Source organism: Tachysurus fulvidraco, chromosome 8 (genome assembly GCF_022655615.1).
Source record: "Tachysurus fulvidraco isolate hzauxx_2018 chromosome 8, HZAU_PFXX_2.0, whole genome shotgun sequence".
NCBI classification, from domain to species: Eukaryota; Metazoa; Chordata; class Actinopteri; order Siluriformes; family Bagridae; genus Tachysurus; species Tachysurus fulvidraco.
The window spans coordinates 20,865,382-20,885,020 of record NC_062525.1 but is presented as its reverse complement, the minus strand read 5'-3'; the positions used below and the strand labels follow the sequence as shown (position 1 = coordinate 20,885,020).

The 19,639-nt window shown below is 39.7% G+C and overlaps 2 protein-coding genes across 6 annotated transcripts; both read left to right on the top strand.

Moving 5' to 3' along the window:
• Positions 1 to 552: 552 nt before the first annotated feature.
• Positions 553 to 11,067, top strand: smarcd2 (SWI/SNF related, matrix associated, actin dependent regulator of chromatin, subfamily d, member 2). 4 transcript variants are annotated; one of them, XM_047817371.1, is made up of 13 exons: positions 553 to 881; positions 2,850 to 3,028; positions 3,239 to 3,281; positions 3,373 to 3,513; positions 3,641 to 3,760; positions 4,953 to 5,048; positions 5,677 to 5,778; positions 6,313 to 6,474; positions 6,548 to 6,645; positions 6,731 to 6,866; positions 7,054 to 7,176; positions 7,771 to 7,872; positions 8,482 to 11,067. In XM_047817371.1, exons 1-13 carry the CDS (start codon positions 744 to 746, stop codon positions 8,590 to 8,592), a joined length of 1,551 nt encoding a protein of 516 aa, XP_047673327.1. In that variant the 5' UTR covers positions 553 to 743; the 3' UTR covers positions 8,593 to 11,067. The 4 variants fall into 4 exon arrangements, with proteins under 4 accessions (XP_047673327.1, XP_047673328.1, XP_027032665.1 ...); XM_047817372.1 differs by having other exon boundaries at positions 554 to 881; positions 3,373 to 3,495; XM_027176864.2 differs by having other exon boundaries at positions 554 to 881; positions 8,513 to 11,067.
• Positions 11,068 to 12,499: 1,432 nt separating this feature from the next.
• Positions 12,500 to 18,963, top strand: psmc5 (proteasome 26S subunit, ATPase 5). 2 transcript variants are annotated; one of them, XM_027176868.2, is made up of 13 exons: positions 12,500 to 12,587; positions 13,205 to 13,276; positions 13,854 to 13,923; positions 15,774 to 15,871; positions 15,973 to 16,029; positions 16,119 to 16,223; positions 16,376 to 16,501; positions 16,583 to 16,709; positions 16,835 to 17,025; positions 17,185 to 17,283; positions 17,392 to 17,502; positions 18,559 to 18,645; positions 18,800 to 18,963. In XM_027176868.2, exons 1-13 carry the CDS (start codon positions 12,564 to 12,566, stop codon positions 18,851 to 18,853), a joined length of 1,221 nt encoding a protein of 406 aa, XP_027032669.1. In that variant the 5' UTR covers positions 12,500 to 12,563; the 3' UTR covers positions 18,854 to 18,963. The 2 variants fall into 2 exon arrangements, with proteins under 2 accessions (XP_027032669.1, XP_027032667.1); XM_027176866.2 differs by lacking the exon at positions 12,500 to 12,587 and adding an exon at positions 12,924 to 12,942.
• The last annotated feature ends 676 nt before the right edge of the window (positions 18,964 to 19,639 follow it).

The following is a 19,639-nucleotide window of genomic DNA, read 5'->3' as shown; positions in this document are numbered from 1 at the left end:
GAGCTACGGTCAAAATGTTCACAATGTTCCTGCTCCAACTCCTCATTACAAAAACAGTGAACACTAACCCGCTGTGTTTATATGAGGAGTGATTATCAGTAAAGTAAAATGAGGTTGTTGTTTATTTTCTTTTTTTTTTTAAAGATTTATAAAAGCACACATTAATTAAATATGTATACTTAAAGACCCACATGTATGATCTCCTGTTTGGATGCAGAAAAATATAAAGATATAATATGTTTTATCTGTTTTCTATTATCTTGTGAAATCTTGATTACTTCAAATGATTCAGTTCAAGAGAGTTACTTAAATTAAATTAAATGACTCAAATGATTCAGTTCAAGAGAGTCACTTAAATTAAATTAAATGACTCAAATGATTCAGTTCAAGAGAGTCACTTAAATTAAATGACTCAAATGATTCAGTTCAAAAGAGTCACTTAAATTAAATGACTCATCGAGTCATGTGGGCAGGAATTAACCACACCCACCAACCGAACCCACTTCCGTATGCGTTGCGATTGGTCGAAACTCTTGAAAAGGTTCTGAACGAACCAATCGTTGCGGCAGGAATGAGGGGGAGAGACGGTTTGACAAGACGCTTCAGGGAAAGTAGAGATGATACACGGAGATCGACGAATGCTTTCGGAATCGGGAAATTAGTTTGGTGTTTTGTTTTTTATACGTGTGTATAAAACATTTACTATTAGAAGAACGTCTTCTTGGCACTCTTGAGTACCACAGATGGCGTCCAGAGCGGCGTTCCCTGCAACACCGGGCGCCCCGGTGATGAACTCCGGTATGAACTCTCCTGGCCACCCGCGGATGGCAGCCATGAATCCGGCCTACCGAGCAATGCCGAACCCAGTTAACCAGTATCCGGTAAACAGCCTTGTTATCAACATATTAGCTTCAGGTTTTTTTTTCAGATATATATTTTTTGGCATTTAATGTTATTCTCCATTGTTTACCAACGTAGTGCTTTTGTTTATAAAAAAAATATTAAAAGAAAATATAACCGTTTCCTAGTAAACATGGCTAAAGCTAAGCTAAATTGCTAACAAGTAAAATTGGTGAAGTAAACAACGCAAAGTTCGCAGTCATTAAATATAGATATATTTTTTCACAGCACTTTTATACGTGTCGGTGATTCGGGGTCTGAAATATATCGAGAGAATTTTAAAACTCTTGTCTGCTAGCGCTCAGTCTAACTTCCGCGTTTAAGTGCGGGTGGTGTCCCAATACGGCTCCGTGCTCCCTACATCGGTGCACTATCTAGGGTGTGAAATAATACTTTCAGAACACTTTATAGGCCCCCAAGTGTTAAACAAGGAGGCGTTTGGATTACGGCCTCGTAATGTGGCATATCTGAGAACAATGCTCTACAAAACGGATGTTTTTATTGTAAAATATTATTAGAAAGTACATAAAAATAAATGTTACGTTGTTTTAAAACCTCGTCCGTTATTTTATTTTTATCTATTTTTTTTTTTTTTGCATCATGTCATAATTTTTGGGTCACGTGGTATGAAAAAGTCTCAACAACACCACTGGTGTCTAATGAGTTAAGGAGTTATTGAGGTCAAATATTTATGCAGGTTTTAAACTTAAAACGTAGTCAAATGCAATTCCCTAATTCAGGCATCGAAATTGAGCATTCTACACTTTTAACAAATAATATAGTCCAAATGGCACTAATTAACATCATGCCAAAAACGCTGAGCACATGCCTGTGATGTGCTTTAGTTCATTTATATCTTTCATCTTGTTTAATAGTATAAAGTCCATCCGATTCCCACCTGAGATCTTCTTTTTTTTTTTTTTATTGAGTCCTTCATGTTGTTTGAGAAGGTTGTCAGAAAAAGACCTGAATCTAGTCGACTAGGTTCAGATACTGAAACAGCAAGGTCACTTCAGTGCACACTGGCTTTTAAATATTTTATTTAAAAAAAAACAATGTAAAAAAATTTCAATTTGTCATCATCTACTATGGACGTTCCTTTTCCCAGTCTTTCGAGTACTGACTCTTTGAGCAAATCCATCACAGCTCTGTTGTCTTCACTTACACTTTCCATTTGTTTTGTCCAATACAGTGTATATGGATTTAATCTCAGGAATAAGGAATTCTATTGCAGCCCTTTTTTTTACAGTATAGCACTATAGTCTAGTTTTGTGGCACAGCAAGAGAAGACTTATGTATTGTGAAAGCCACAAACCTGGCAATGGTGTCAATGCTGCTGTGTTGCCAAACAAATGTAAGTTAAATGTAGGATCTGCCTGCTCTTGTTTTATATTATTGATTCTCTTTGTGAGGTGGACTAGTGAAAAGAGGAACAGCCATATGCCCTTGGGGATAGAAAGTAAACACAAATACACACCGATTAATGACTAACCTGCTTGTCGTGTTTGTGGGGGAACAATTTTGTTATTCCAGCTGGCAGAACAGGGAATAACAAAAAGCACAATGTGAGCTGTACTTGGTGTGCTTTTTGGCGATAAATTGTTCTTGTTTGTGGTTATATAATCCTTTCTACCAGTGTGTGTCACCCACAAAGAGGCATTTATTCAAAGGGTCTGGCTAAAAAGTGAGGTGTGGACTGGAGGGGGTGTGGTTATTAGCAGATTTCTCCTGCTTGCCTTATTTCATTCAGTATTGTTTTGTAGTATTTCATTCATTACATTTATGGAATTTGGCAGACACTCTTACCAAGATTGATTTTTATCTCATGCGGAAAGGCAGGTGAGACACATGCGATGTGACTCCGGTGTGAATCAGGATACTCAGATTATCTTGGAGTGTATCTTTATTACACATGTTCATTTTGTGTGTGTGTGTGTGTGTGTGTTCAGCGTCCTGGTGTCCCTCCTGGCCGTACCATGCCAATGGGCGGCATGGGTTCTCCGATGCCCGGGCCATCATACAGCAGCTCCATGACCGTTCGACCCGGCATGCCCCAGACCGCGATGGACCCGGCACGCAAGAGACTCCTTCAGCAGCAAGCAGGGGCGGTAATGGGACCTCGGAGAGGGTGAGTACCACAAGCCTGCTGTTTCTCCAGTTTTCTATAACACAATGAATAATAAGAGAAATCAAACACTATAGGGCATGCTATTATAGGAAAATAATCAACCTTGGGGTTTTCTCTGCTTCAACACACCACTGTCATGTCATTATTATTATGTACATTCTGAATATCCAATAGCCTCACTCATCACATGATGTTTTTGTCTTGTTTTAGGCTGAAACGACGCAAAATGGCTGACAAAGTTCTACCCCAGAGAGTGAGTTTTAGCTAAGGCCAATACTGAGTGCGTGTGTTAGTGTTCATCACCACCTGGTGGTTAAGTGTTCTCACTGTTTTGTTTGGTGCAGATCCGGGACCTGGTTCCTGAGTCTCAGGCTTACATGGACCTTCTGGCTTTTGAGAGGAAGCTGGACCAGACCATTGCTCGCAAGCGTATGGAGATTCAGGAGGCCATCAAGAAGCCTATCACGGTAACACCAAAAAGCTGTGTGAGTGTGTATGTGGATCAGAGTAGTGTGCAGTTCCATAATTCTGGGTAAAACTGGAGAGGTTAAGGTTTTGAATCTTAAAATTGTACATAAAAAATAAACTTTCATTTATTTTTGGTCTCTAAAGCAAAAGCGCAAGCTGAGGATCTACATCTCAAACACCTGCACACCTGCCAAACCTGAGGGGGAAGAGTCTGAGAAAGTGGCATCATGGGAGCTTAGAGTGGAGGGCAAACTCCTGGAGGATGTAAGTTATGGGGCTGTTAGTCTAGATGTGTCCGGTTGGAACAAGCGTGTTAAAATAAACATGTACTGTTCTCATTAGTGGTTCATGCTACATGCAACTTTAGTGTAATTTTGGTCCTTGCGAGGGTTTTCTTCATAATTTATCATGACCTCTAAAGAAAATGTTGTTCCGGAATCTTTACTTCTGTCCGGTTTTCATGGTCACATTGTGTTTCCGTTGTCATGTACCAACTTAGTAAATCGTCATCTTCAGTTAGTTGATGCCAAAAGTAATTACAGTGGCATTTTGGGTGTTTGTGTTTTTCCAGTAATTTAATGTCACATCTTGGGTAAATGTTGACGTCGTGGACAGTTCTGTATTGTTTTTGTCATTGCTGTGTCCTTTGCCATCCGTCTAAATCATTCTGTTGTTAGCCAGCTTATACTCAGGATACATCTAACCTTGTTTTGTAGCTTGAGTGTGATTAACATGTTGGCTCACAGATGTTGCCATTTTAAAATGTAGCTAATTTTATAACAAACAGGCAAGTGTGTAACACCAGTGAGACCTGCTACAGTCCGCTAATTTAGCTATGTTGCTTATCTGCTGCTGCTGCTGCTGGTTGTGCTTTTCTTCCTTGAACAGCAAATGTTTTTGTTAATATTATGAGGGAATAGAAAGGTAACTAGCAGGGAGTTAGCAGTCGCCATGAAGCATCACAATCGAAATGTAGCAGTGAAAAGTCAAACAAGGACTTGTAATGACTGTTCTGTGGCTGTTCTTCATCTCATCTCGCGCTGTGCCTTCGGCCAACTCGCACAAGCAAATGTGCTGTGGAAATCTCCCATGATGACTACGCCCTGGCTCAAAGGCTTTCACAGGGGTTAAGAAGAACTGAAACTGTGTGTGCAACATGTGGGCATGAAATGATACACACACACACAGCTGCCTTAAGAAAAAAACTGCTTTTCTGTTCTGCTTGCTTCTCTCTTATTGTCTCGCTGCTTCAGTGGTTAAGACGGCATTAGAGTGGTGAAAGCTGAAAGGAGGGGAATGGTTTCGCAATTGCTGGAAGGGGTGTGTGTGTGTGTGTGTGTGTGTGTAGGCCCAAATAATGCAACATCAGTCTGCTAATGAAGAACATAAGAACTAACGGTTTCTCTCTCTCCCCTCCTCCCTCTCTCTCTCTCTCTCTCTCTCTCTCTCTCCATAGCCTGGGAAACAGAAAAGAAAGTTTTCTTCCTTTTTTAAAAGTCTTGTCATTGAGCTGGATAAGGAGCTGTATGGTCCAGACAACCACTTGGTGGAGGTAAAGCAGTAAAACCAATTTTAAGGCACAGTGAGTTTGTTTTAAATGTAAAAGTGCAAATCTTTTCTTAATGGTGGCATGCGAGGCAAACACAGTAAAAGTGCCAATACTTTTAATCTTGATTTTCAATAAACTTTTTTTATTTAAATACTAGGAATACACACAGCATTACAAATGCTTTATAAAATCAAGTTGAATACTGAAGACATAATGTTTAAAAAATAAATACATTTTGTGTAACTAGGTATTTCTGAGTAATAATAATGGGTTAGTAAATATTAAGTATTGCACTTTTGTAAATATATACAAAAATACTGTAGGTATGTTTAGAGAAATTGTAAATAAATTTATATAAATAATGCTATGAGTAAAATAAATACTTTAAAAATTACCATGGGCAAGTAGTTTAAATGTCTAGCTAAATCAATTTAAAATGATACATAATTTTTAATTACTGTGTATTTTTTTTTTAAATAAATCTACAAATATTCTACCGTGATAAAACTATTTTTAAAATATTGCAGTTAAACTGATCATCAGGGAAACAGGAATTAAACCAAAATGAGGAAATATTAATAGAAGATGGGAAGCTCATCAGGGAAGTGTGTGTGTGTGTTTGTGTTGTCAGTGGCATAGGATGCCGACCACTCAGGAGACGGACGGCTTTCAGGTTAAGCGGCCCGGAGACGTGAGCGTGAAATGCACACTGCTGCTCATGCTGGACCACCAGGTAACACTGCCAGTACTTTTACAAAACTAAATCTGCTTTACTGTTGCCCCCTTTTCCACCAGAAAGAACCGAGTACTGGTTCAGAGCTAGTGCTGAAGTTGGTTCCACTGGCGAGCCTTCAAAGAGCCAAGTCTTGCATCACTGTATACAACGTTATACAGCGACGTTAGCACAGCAGCCGCAAACACATTAACAATGGCATATGTTTCTGTACTATTAATGCTCATGGCTTTGCAAACCTACATTGGCACCCAAACGTGGTGAATCCTGATTTAAAAATGGCGCTAGTCTTGTCGGTCACAGTAACCCAGCCCCTGAAGCAAGCGGTTCTTAAGTCTAGACCAGCAACGTTTTGGTGCTACTTAAGAACCACTTTTCCTGGATCAGAGCCGGTGCTTTGGGTGTCGAAAAAGAAAGAACTGCTTTTAAATTAAGTTCTGGCTCTGAACCAGCACTCAAAGTGGCATATGTATGCCATGCATCAGGGCTAATGTAATGTGTTAACATTGATTTTTCTTTCGTTCCTCGTCAAAGCCACCACAGTACAAGCTGGACCCGCGGTTAGCGCGGCTCCTGGGCGTTCACACTCAGACCCGAGCCAGCATCATGCAGGCGCTCTGGCTCTACATCAAGAACAACAAGCTGCAGGACTGTCATGAGAAAGAATTTATAAACTGCAACCGCTACTTCAGACAGGTATGTGTAGTGTAACGTCCACCCGAGGTCTAGTGGCCAGTGCAGAGTCCAACACTCCTGTGTCTCATTTCAGATCTTCGCCTGCCACCGAATGAGGTTCTCAGAGATCCCCATGAAGCTGGCGGGACTCCTACAGCACCCAGACCCCATTGTCATTAACCACATCATCAGGTGTGTATGCATGCTGCTTTTGCATCAAATCTCACATCTCACTGCGTTTTATAAATAAAAAAGTCTTGTCCCTGCTTGTGGACAGCGTGGACCCAAACGACCAGAAGAAGACTGCATGCTTCGACATTGATGTAGAGGTGGACGATCCGCTGAAGAGCCAGATGAGCAGCTTTCTCTCTTCCACCACCAACCAGCAGGAAATTGCAGCCCTGGAGATGAAGGTGTGTGGGGGTGTGTGATGGTGTGTCTGTCTGTGACCCTACTGTGTGCATGCGTGTGTGTGTGTCTGTGACCCCACTGTGTGTGTTTGTCGGTGACTGTGTGTGTGTGTAAACAGTCGTTGATGTGAATTATCAGAGCCCTGATAAATATAGTTTGTTTTTAATATTTGTTCCTGTTGCTCATCAGATCCATGAGACCATTGAGTCAATAAACCAGCTGAAAACGCAGCGAGACTTTATGCTGAGCTTCAGCAACAACCCTCAGGACTTTATCCAGGACTGGCTCAAGTCTCAGAGCCGAGACCTTAAGGTACCCACAATCCCCCTGTCAAACACTGTATTAATCCACCAACAACATTCAGTTCAATTAACTTGCCCCACAGCGTGTACCTTGTACCTGGGTTATTTACATATAACCACACGGCTCGGATAAGAGTATGAATGGCTCATTGTATTCTACTTGTTTTGACACATTCACATAATCCAGGACTAAAAATAACCCGGTTTAAATTTGGGTTGTTTTACAAAGTAAATCATGTTAAACATGTATGAATGGAGTCTCCAGTGTCCTTATAATGCTGTACTCGTGTAGGAGAAGGTACTGATGGGGAAAGCTAAAAGTATTGTGAAGATAGCCAGAGTGTTCTAGCTCAAAAGCAACTGAATCGAAATTTCAGAAGCAAAATGAATTTGCTGAAGCACTATGTTGTAATATTCTCGCTATGGCGATAATTAAGGTCACGTGGCATTTGGCTGTAGCAGCGGTGTTATGGAGACACCAATATTTTTGAAAATTCGAAATGTCGAGCCAAGAGCTTGGAGTTACTCAGCATTTGAGCTTCACTACTGGTTTTCATTAAAAAGCCATTTGGTCCAACTCGTGTGTGTGTGTTGTCTGATTCAGCTGATGACAGACACTGCTGGGAACACAGAGGAGGAGAGGAGGACCGAGTTCTACCAGGCTCCCTGGATCCAGGAGGCTGTGGGCCGCTACGTATTCTCCAAGGTATGTGTTCTGACATCGATCAACTCTTCCCCATGTAGCCATGGCTGCTAATTTATACTTAAATAGTATAATAGTATTTCAAACATTACTGGAAGGAAAAAGACAACTTGACTTTTTATCACTGGAAATTAAGAGTTTCAACTTAAAATAAAATGAAACATGAGGTCTCGTATAGTTGAAAAGGCTTCGTGGGCCTGCAATAATCATATTTAAAAGAAATCCCTGCAAGTCACAATAATCTCCCTGCCTTGTAATAAACCAGTTTCAGGAGGCTGTTTCGAAGATTTTATTAATTTCGTTCCCCTCTCCAGGGCATATATTTGGCCTTGCCTGTATAACTCCACCTCTTTTAACTTTTAAACACAAGTCATGTGCCATTGCAGCCGAGTAAACAGCAGCTTGTGGATGTTTTCATTGCACTTCACCTTGTAAACAGTGGTGAGCTTGAAAAATTACAAACAGCTCCTTTAAAGGTTTATAGATTATTTACTTAAAAAATACTCTTTAAACACATGATGTGAGAAGATAAAAACATGTCAAACTTGTTTGGAGATTATGCAGCTTTACCTGTGACTGTTACAAATCGTTCACACTGGTGACTCCTTCCAGAAATCAGTCAGCTTGTCTTGGTGGTTCTCAGGTGCAGCAGAGGAGACAGGAGCTGGAGCAGGTACTCGGGATCCGCCTCACCTAAACCCCAGAGGAATAACAGCGTCTTAAGAAGGCATGCTGAAGAAATGCTGCAAGTCTTCATATTATGCAAACTTAATTTTTTTTTTTTTTTGTCTTCTTAAAATGTAACGATTTCCTCAGGTCACGGATTCGTTGCCATTGCAATTGTTTCATGTTCGAAAGCATTTTTCTAATTGCCTTGTCTTTTGGTATTGCAATTTTAGCAAATTATGAAGTTTGGACCTCGAGTGTGAATTTGTTTCTAACAAGTTTCCAAGCCATATCTGCCTTATTTCTTCCTTTTGCCAACAAGATAAAATGGAAGGCAGCATTTTATACAGGTATGTGTGTGTGTGTGTATGTACGTGCCGTTCTGCCAGTTGTAATGGTAACGGAACACAGCCGTGTTTATAAACAGCAGGTAGGAGTGTAAGCCATTTTTAACTGATGTCAGATCGCCTTAGTGGTAAAGAAGGAATCCGATTCCTGTTCTCTGGTGATGCTTTAAAACCTCCAAGATCAGATGTGTCCAGTCTAATCCTGATCATTCTACTCGAGAGACAGATTCGTGTGTCCGAGCCGACTCACATGCACCAGACTGACTGACTGGATGCAGAGAATGGGATGGAGGAGACATGAAGCCAATTAAAACTTCTCAGTTTTTCTTCTGCACAATATTTAATTTTACTGTGGTACTAAACCAGAGTCAGGGTATCTGAGTTCTGTTTGCTTTGTAAAGTTCCTTTAACAGTGAATACAGTTACCACATTTTGGTTTTACTCATCCCGAAAAAGCGTGCATCTTGTGATTAATCTGGCAAATGCCTAAGGAAATGCAGTGCCTCACCCCAACATGGACTTTTCCACATAACGTCATGGAAATAAAACAAACTTAAGTAGGATTGTCCTATATCTTCACCAGAAATTGCACTGAATATGGAAATAGTTTGTGTAATATTGTACAATATAAATTGTTGCCATTTATATTTAAATCCATCTTTTTGCTCTGAGAAGCTCAATGACCCTTGCTCAGAAAAAAGCCTCCCTAAAACATGATTCTACCACCACCTGGTGTGTTCCCACAAAAAGTCGTGGGGTGTGTGATTTATATAATAAATACAACCGGACCTTTTATCCTTTTCCAGGATTACATTGTACTGGAGCTCGTCTTTTCATTGGTAAATAACTTGGCAGACATTATTAGGATTCTGTGTCAAGAGTTTACAAAAACTAGCACAAAGTCCATATCCGTTATACACAATGTGAAAAGGGGATTGGAGGTGAATACTTACACACAGCACTGTATATCTTACAATCTAACACTTCCTTTAAAATGCAGGCGTAAGCTGTCTGTTTAAGCCGTATCCTTATCCATACAAACCAAAGCGTGGAAACAATTCACTAAACTGTATTAAGTCTTTCTGTTAAATACGCTTCTCCTGAGCAGGTTTTATCCTACCAGCTTGTTGCCGTGGTAACAAGCCAGATGACAGCCATATTAAAGCCATACTGTGCGCTTTGTTTCAAGTGAATTTGCTCTGGTTTTTGCTTCTTACATTCCGTATATAAGAGTGTATAAATTTCGACGGAGGAGAGAGAATTGAGCGAACGTGGATATTTTAACGGGACAATTTGGGCTGAGCTCAAATTTCTACACTTATTTTAAACACAAGTCGATCAGCTGAGACGTTTCCTCAAATGCAACAAATTGTTCTAATCTTTTTGTTGTTGCTATCATGATGTTGAACCTCACAAGCTGTTTTGTTTATGTAGGTCATATTTATCAAGGACGCTAACTACATATTTAGCACATTTATTTTCTATTCAGCTAGCCCAAATAAAATCATCCATTCACAAAGATAACACAACCGCCCATAATTAGCTTATTAAATGACGTTCAGTATTTTTAAAAAGAATGATTTTAAAATTAAGAATTAATGGTGTTATTTCAGCAGAGTGGAGTCAGAGGTCCAAAATGATCATTGTGTTACTTGAATATTACGTTACTTAATGCGAATCACAAAGTATAATTTTGATAAGTATTTCTCTAAATGCAGGGGACATTTACTTAGGGGACTTGGTGTTCATTTAGCAAGTGAGAGATGAGATACAGATGCATAGAATGTGCAGAGAATAACAGTACATAGAAAAGCAAATTGTGATGCAGAAAGTGGAGCTTTTGACTGAGAAAACCACCAACCATGTTTACAGGGAATAAAACCTTCCTGCTATATTTCTAATGAATTTGCTTTAGGCATTTAAATGACAAATAAGCAATAAAAATGTATTGTGAACTTTATGTACGTTTGAAGTTGGTCTCCAGTAGTGATGTCTGACTGCTTGTTGCCGTGGCTTTAGAAGCTTTTTCATTAAAATGAAAGTTCTTTAGTTACACATTTTGGCTGATCACTAATAGAGTTGTGTGGAAAAAGGTGTAGAAATTTGAATTTTGCCCCAAAAGATTCCTTAAAGTATAAAGCAGCCATTATTCTTTCTTTTACTGGTCTGTGACTATTACAGTTAGTATAACTTCCTGTATTAAATGTGCCATTGTTTTTATGATTTACTCTTTTTCTTTTTTTATACCGTTGAATTTAAAAAAAAGATTTTTGTATGACAAAAAAAATCTTCTATTTTGTAGTGTTTGACTTCTGTACTTTTTTTTACACTTTTTAAAACTTCCTTTGTAATTTTTTTTTTTTTTTTTTTTTTTTGGACAATAAAATGCTTGGCCTTAACAAAGGCATCAATGCTCTTCTTTCAAAATAGTTTACATAGTTTTCATATGAAAGGATCTTGTCTGGCCTGTGGGAATCCTAATATACTTACAGACTGCTATAAAAGGGAGAGCACACACACACACACACACACACACACCTCACTATGTGGAATGCCTTGAGTGATTGATGGAGACAGCTGCTCTCTGGCCAAACTGATACACTGTTCTTCTGTGTCAGCATATGATTTTACACAACTAGCTTATTTATTTGTTTGTTTGTTTGTTTGTTTGAATTAGGACAGTGCACATTAATCAACAAATCAGCAATAAGCATCAGTGTAAATATGCCAGAATTAGCACAATAGCTAAATTTCATCCGTTGTCCTAAGGCAAGTATCATAAAACACAAAATACAAATTAATAAATTTTTAAGAAGAATAATAATTACATACAAACATGCATGTAGGCATGTTACACAGAACAACAAAGACTAAGTACAGTAAACAGCAGTCACATAGAAGTTAAAAGGCCACTATGAACATATAATTCCTTATCACATCTGAAAAACATCTGATACTAAGCAGCCAACCATTCTTACTCTTATAATATTTAGTAATGAGGAAATGTCACGAGTGGACAAATTGCACAAGTGGCAAGCTATCACAGTACCACACTTGAACTCCCTGAGCTCCCTATAATAGCAACCTATTCTTTCACAAATATTTGTAGAAGCAGTCTGCATGCCTAGGTGCTTGATTTGATACATCTGTCGCCATGTAAGAGATTAGAACACCCAAATTCAATAATTTGGAGGGGCGTCCCAAACCGTGTTGGTCTGATTCTGTATATTGATGCTTTTCCTTTCGAAACAGGAACATGATGCCATGTTGACGTGCATGAATGATTTACACATCACTATGATTCTAAACACACCTGATAGCAGCTATATAGGGATACTGTAGATCAAGACACACCCCTTTCTGGGGGCTGGACCTATAGATATAGTAATATAAAATATACCTTAAGTTATAGTAATCAGAAAATTGTACAAAAACAAAAGTAGTACAAGAATGAGTAAGCAAATTAATTTAAGTGGTTTCCTGTAAGTGACAAATAAAAAAATGTATATATTTTTTTAATTCATTTAAGGATTCTGGGATTTTTTTTGTACTTATTATTACTGTTAAGTACTCTATAATATACAATATTTTTTCTTACTTTTAAGAGGAAATTGGGACATTTAATACGACAGAGACCGGAAATACGTCATAATCCAGTGGATATGGTCATTAGGTTTCAAGATGGCGCTTGACGGAGTCGACCATGTAAGTTAAGATTCCTCCAAATGAAACAAATCGCAGTTTCCTTGTAGTAATTTATATGTTATTCTGCATTATATTCGACCGAAAGACATTCGCGTATATATGTGTCGTGTAACAAAAGGAGAGAAGTCGTATTTATAGGGTTTTAAAAATCTTTAAATAGATTTCACTTTGCTGTCTCATTGTTATTACTAGCTAAAAGCGTTTTTTTTTTCTCCACCTGTATTCTGACTTGTCCCGCCTTTCTTAGTAGGATTTGATCGTTTTTCTATGATTTGTTTTATGATTGGACAGCCACTTTTTATGCATGACCTACAGGCCAATCCTCGCACATGAGGTGGGGCTTAATATAAAACGGGTAGGAATTACAGAATGATATTAGCTTTGCTAATGTAAGAAAAATGCTAGTAGTGAGTGCCGGCGTTCGGTTTTTTGTTTTTATTTTTCGAATTATTTCATTTAGAGCAGGAAACTAACCAGGATTTATTTGTTATTGTAGTTTTATAAATGTTGTTGTACTGTCGTTAGTTGTAATGTTTGCTGTAGCTTAGAGAAATTTATTCTAGATGATGTGCAATGAGTTATTGATCGATTCTGCTTTTTCTGTGTATTTATTTTAGATGGAGTTGGAGGACAGTAAAGGAGGCTCAGGTCTCCGACAGTATTACCTGTCCAAAATCGAGGAGTTACAAGTAAGACTAGTCTTGTCATTTTCGAACGAGTCGACTCTTTGATTCGGATCTTTTATACGAATCTTGTGAGTCGGCTCGTACATATGAGCCATGTGGGGTTTTTTGTTTGTTTGTTTTTGCTTTTGTTTTAAATCTTATCAATGCACCTATTGTTGTAGTGCAATCGAATTAAAGAGGAGTCCGTTCTATAACATCTGACCTTTCATTTAGCTCGGATGTTTGAAAGAGTCGGCTCGAATTATTGACCTATAGCGGCTCGTGTAAATGATCCGACTCCGTGAAAAGACACGAAACTCATTATCATAATCACTGTGTGCTTGTTTGAATTCTGGCTTCTCTCGTTAGTTTAAGATTAAGTGATGTCCATTACACAAAAAACCCTTTAAATTGATTCAGGTTCATCTGCTTTTGTTTCAGATGCATAAAATTCTGCTTAGTTTTTACATTTTACACTTGTATTTCTTAGTGTTACTCAAATTGTGCAAACTAAGTATTTTCATAGGTTAATAGAGTTTTTGAGTAATGAATCTTGAAATCTTTTTGTATTTTTTTTTTATTTATTTTTTGTGGTTTGTAGCTGACTGTCAATGAGAAGAGCCAGAACCTTCGCCGTCTGCAGGCCCAGAGAAATGAGCTTAATGCTAAAGGTAGACTCTAATCACAAGCGTTTCTTTTAAAACCCTTATATAACCTCACATGTTTAAATGCAGTATAACATTATTGACACACGTTTAGTGGAGAATCTAGTCACAGGGGTTACAAGCCAGTGGTTTCTGTGCCGGTCCTAAGCCCAGATAAATAGACAGGGTTGTGTCAGGAAGGGTGCCTACAGGGTGCTGGCAGAAATCGGGCTACCGTTGGTTGAGAGAAGGAGAGAAGCAGAGAGAGAGGAGGAAAGGCATGAGTATAGGTCTGGGAATAGGAACATTTACTTTGGTACAATGACAGGGAAAGGTAGAGAGCTGGCAGCTATAATGGAAAGAAGGAAGGTAAATGTACGGTGTTTGCAGGAGACCAGGTGGAAGAGGAGCAAAATACTTAGTATTGGAGGGGGATACAAACTGTTATGTCGTGGATAGGAAGAGAAATGGGATAGGAATGATCCTGAAGATTGAGTTTGTGAGGAATGTTTTAGAGGTGAAAAGAGTGTCTGAAAGGGCGATCAGTTTGAAGTTAGAAGGGTTAACGTTGAACGTCGTCATTGGTTGTGCTCCAAAAGTAGGCTGTGAGTTAGACGAGAAGGAGAGATTCTGGAGTGTGGTGATTGAGAGTATTCCCAGATGAAAGAGAGTAGGGATTAGAGCAGACTTGAGGTTGGTCAGGAAGAGCTTCCAGATGACTGGGAAACTACAGCAGAAGTGATTAGGGAGACAGGTAGGAGGGTGTTCGGTGTGTCCGCTGGAAGGGGAAAAGGAAATAAGTAAACATGGTAGTAGATTGAGGAAGTACAGGACATCATTCAGAGGAAGAGGCTAGCAAAAAAGAACTGGATAGTAGACATGATTAAGAGAAATCGAATAGGGCCGTGGCAAAGGACAAACAGAACGCGTACGATGAGTTGTATGCCAGGATAGATGCAAGGGAAGGCGAAAAGGACTTATAGATATGATGGAGATAGGAAGGATGTACAACAGATAAGGTTGATTAAAGATAGAAATGGAAAGGTTCTGACAGGTGAGGAGAGAGTGCAGAGAAGGTGGAGGGAGTATTTTGAGGAGCTGATGAATGAGGAAAATGAGAGGGAAAGACAAGAAAAAGAGGTGAATATTTTAGATATTAAGAAATGGGAAAGATTAGAAAGTATAAGGTGAGGAAGTCTCTGAGAAAAAAGGCTGTTGGTCAGGTGACATACCTGTGGAGTTGTGGAAGTGTCTAGACTGCAGTGGAGTTTCTATCTAGATTATTCAACAGGATTTTTGAGAGTCAGAAGATGCCCCAGGTGATGTATTATATTGATGAGCCACACAATGAAGCTATGGGAAAGAGTAGTGTAAGCTAGGTTAAGAAAAGTGTATATTTGTCAAGAAGGTGCAGGAGTTTATTTCTAGTCAACTATCCTGTGTGGAAAAGAGGTGAAGAGATGAGTACAGGAGGGTTGGAGTGGATGGAGAAAAGTGTCAGGAGTGTTGTGTGACAGAAGAGTGTCAGCGAGAATCAAAGGAAAGGTGTAAAAGACAGTAGAGCAGCTCTGCTGTATGGGTTAGAGACCATAGCAGTGAGGAAAAGACATGAGATGTAGGTAGCAGAGATGTAGGTAGCAGAGATGTGGATGAGCTCAGGTTGGCTGTTTTTGGGGACAAGGTCAGAAAGGCTAGATTGAGAGTGTTTGGACATGAACAGAGGAGACAGAGTGGTTATATTGGTAGAAGGCTTTTGGAGATGTAAAAAGGTCAAGAGGAAGGCCAAAGAGGAGATGTATGGATGTGTTGAAAAAGGACCCCTTAAAAAAAACAACCTAAAAGTAGAAGAAGATTGATATGACTTTGTCTTTGTGCAGTACGTTTGCTTCGTGAGGAGCTGCAGCTGCTGCAGGAACAGGGCTCCTATGTTGGCGAAGTGGTCCGAGCCATGGACAAGAAAAAAGTCCTGGTAAAGGTAAGTTGCATGCAGTAATGGAGCTACACTAATGAGTAACTTTTTTGTCTGCTGATGCATGGTCAAAATGTTTTGCTTTTCGTTTCCTCATGTGTCTGTAGGTTCACCCTGAGGGGAAATTTGTGGTGGACGTCGACAAGAACATCGACATTAATGACGTGAGTGTTTCATATTGGTCTAGTTACTTCCAGATTGCTTCTTGTTTTTTCGATGATCTGTCATATAAAATATTAACTAATTCCTGCAGGTGACTCCGAACTGCCGGGTGGCACTGCGTAATGACAGCTACACGCTGCACAAGATCCTCCCCAACAAGGTGGACCCTCTGGTGTCACTCATGATGGTGGAGAAGGTACGCATGTGCGTGCGTGTGTGTGTGTGTGTGTGTGTGTGTGTGTGTGTGTGTGTGTGTGTGTAAATGAAATAAAGTAAAAGAAAATGTTTTAAAGTAAAGTAAAATGTTGGGGGTTTTTTTTGTTTGTTTTTTTTCTGTCTGCCCTGTAGGTGCCAGATTCTACCTATGAGATGATTGGTGGTCTGGACAAGCAGATCAAAGAGATCAAGGAGGTGATTGAGCTGCCCGTCAAGCACCCGGAGCTCTTCGAGGCCCTCGGAATCGCACAACCGAAGGTGGGTTGAGCCAAACCCTACTCGTATTTTAATACATCACATATTACAACAGACTGTAATACTGCTCATGTTGACCTGTAGGGGGTGCTGTTGTACGGACCTCCCGGCACTGGGAAGACACTGCTAGCTCGAGCTGTAGCTCACCACACCGACTGCACATTCATCCGTGTCTCTGGCTCCGAGCTCGTGCAGAAATTCATCGGAGAGGGTGAGGACAGCCAACTAAAGCATTAGTTATACATACTGCACTGTAATTATCATATGCCACTTTATATACTTATAATAAAAGAATATATTGGCGTGGGGTTTCCGTAATTATAATCTGTTTTGCAGGTGCACGAATGGTGCGTGAGCTGTTTGTGATGGCACGTGAGCATGCGCCCTCCATCATCTTCATGGATGAGATTGACTCCATCGGCTCCTCGCGTCTAGAGGGAGGCTCCGGTGGTGACAGTGAAGTGCAGCGCACCATGCTCGAGCTCCTTAACCAGCTCGATGGCTTTGAGGCCACCAAGAACATCAAGGTACAGGATGAATATTATTCATCACAGAGAATCCTGATTAATTATTACCAGTGCAGTGAGAATTTTAGAGCTGGCAGTAACTAGTTACCAAACTGTTGGATGTTCGATTGTTGCTGATTATTAATGTAACAGTTCCTGACATTTGATTGTCTCCTGCAGGTCATCATGGCCACCAACCGCATAGACATCCTCGACTCGGCTCTTCTCCGGCCTGGCCGCATCGACCGGAAAATCGAGTTCCCCCCTCCCAATGAGGAGGTCTTGTCATTTTATCATAAACCTTAACCAGATGCTCATCTGATGCTTATCATCATAGTGTGTACAGCAGCAAAGAGCCACAATGCTCACTGTCCTTTTTCTCAACAGGCCCGTCTGGACATCCTGAAGATCCACTCACGCAAGATGAATCTGACGCGTGGCATCAACCTGCGCAAAATCGCCGAGCTCATGCCAGGGGCATCAGGTGCTGAGGTTAAGGTAAGTTCAGCAGTAAGACCAGGAAATACAGTGGTACTACAGTGGACTCGAGTCTGATCAGTTCTATTCTACGGACCACCTGCATTGTTCCTCACAATAAGAAGTTTAAAGAAGCTTAAAAACTAAGGCTAAATAAGCAATGCTAAGATGCCCTCATTAGTCCACCCTGAACTTGACCATCCCAACATGTAGTTTGACAACTTGCCCATTTCAGATAACCAGCTAACCCTAACTTAGTCATAGAGTTGGCCATATTGCCTGGACTTTGTCCATCACAGCTGGCCTTTTTCTGTGGCTTAGTCCTGATGTATGGAATGCCATCTCGTTTTTTTTTTACTCCATGACTGGCCATTGTTTGAGGCTCTATCTTAAAATTGATCATCAGAACTGATTTCCTCTTGCAGCTCTGGTGTGAATAGTACTGTAATAACTGTCTCCTCTTTAGGGTTGTGTCCTAAACATGACGATTAGGAACTGACTGCTGCCTTTAACTTGACTATAACCACTGGCCTCTTCCGGTGGCTCCATCCTGAACCTGAACATGACCCTGTGGCCTTGACCTAAATTTGATCAAAGAAGTTTCTTCGAGGTTCATCCTAAACTTGACCCTGACGACTGGCCACTACCTGTGACTCTACCTCATTTGCTACCATGACAACTATTTGTTACCATGACAACTCAATCTGAACTTGACCAGGGTGTCTGGCCATATCCTGTGACCGTGTCTGTCTTTACCATCCCAACATGTAGTTTGACAACTTGCCCATTTCAGCAACTAGCTGCTTCCTCTAGTTATATGCTACACTTGACCGTGATGTCTGGCCAAGTCCTGTCACCCTGTGAACCCTGACTGACAACTAGCCACTGACTTTGGGACCTTTTTTTGCTTAGGACCATAAAACATTTATGGTTAACTTAAATTGGCATTATAAAGTTGTGAAAAACATCAGGGCAGGACCTAGAGTCACTGTATTGCGCCTTACATTTGTACTGTTTACCACTGTGTTTTTTTTAGCCGCCATCCAAAATATGTCATTGTTAAATTTTTTCACGCAGGGCGTTTGTACAGAAGCCGGCATGTATGCCCTGCGAGAGAGGAGGGTCCACGTCACCCAGGAAGACTTTGAGATGGCTGTTGCAAAGGTACATTCATCTTATTTTATACTTTGTTACTTCTTACTGAATTTTTAAAGCCAGTTAGACAAATTGTGCACATTGTTTAGTAAGTGTTAACTTCAGTTATCTTCTCCATACACATTTAGAATGAAACTATAAGTACACTGTTCTTTACTTTCAGGTGATGCAGAAAGACAGCGAGAAGAACATGTCTATCAAGAAGCTCTGGAAGTAGAGGCTTTATCACCTGCACCTTGCAACCTCACCTGTATTGACTTTTTTTTTTCTTTCTTTGGTTTATAACTGTGCCCTGAATTTATTTTAAAATAAATGATGTCTCCTGTTCAGAATTGTCTCGCATTTTATATTATGCATCACATGAGTAGGTGAGGATTTAGGTGAAGGACTTCATGAACAATGAACTGATCACAGTGTTTAAGTGGAATTTAAAACCTACTGTTCATTGACCATGTTCTCATTTTTTTAACATCATGATCTCTGTCATCATAAAACTGTGTTCACTGTGGAGACTTAAGAATAAACTAACCAAAATGAATATACAAGTAGAATCACAATCATCCCTGGGCAGGTGACCCACAACATTTTATAATGAGGTCTTGGATTAATGTTCAGAAAGGTTTTCTTACTTTTCTCTGCTGGGAGAAGTGATGTTTTACTTCCTTTAAAAAGTATTTAATGGACATTAGCTGGTGGTAATGAAGGTTGTGTGTGTATAGCTAACAGAAGCTTAGCTACTGACAGAACTGCAGCATTAATTTACTTTGTTCTTCTTTTAATAAACATAAACTGCTAATAAATGGTTTAGACTCCTAGATTTGTTCCGAATGAGGATACAAAATAAAAACCAAAACATTGTATTGTGTATTGTACATTCCCAATTGTACATTCCCATTTGTTCTGCTTATTCTATTAATCATTTATCTTTTTATTTTTTTACCTGTAGTTTACTTTTTTAACTTATCTTTTTCATTAAGACATTAAAGTTTATGTTTATATGAAT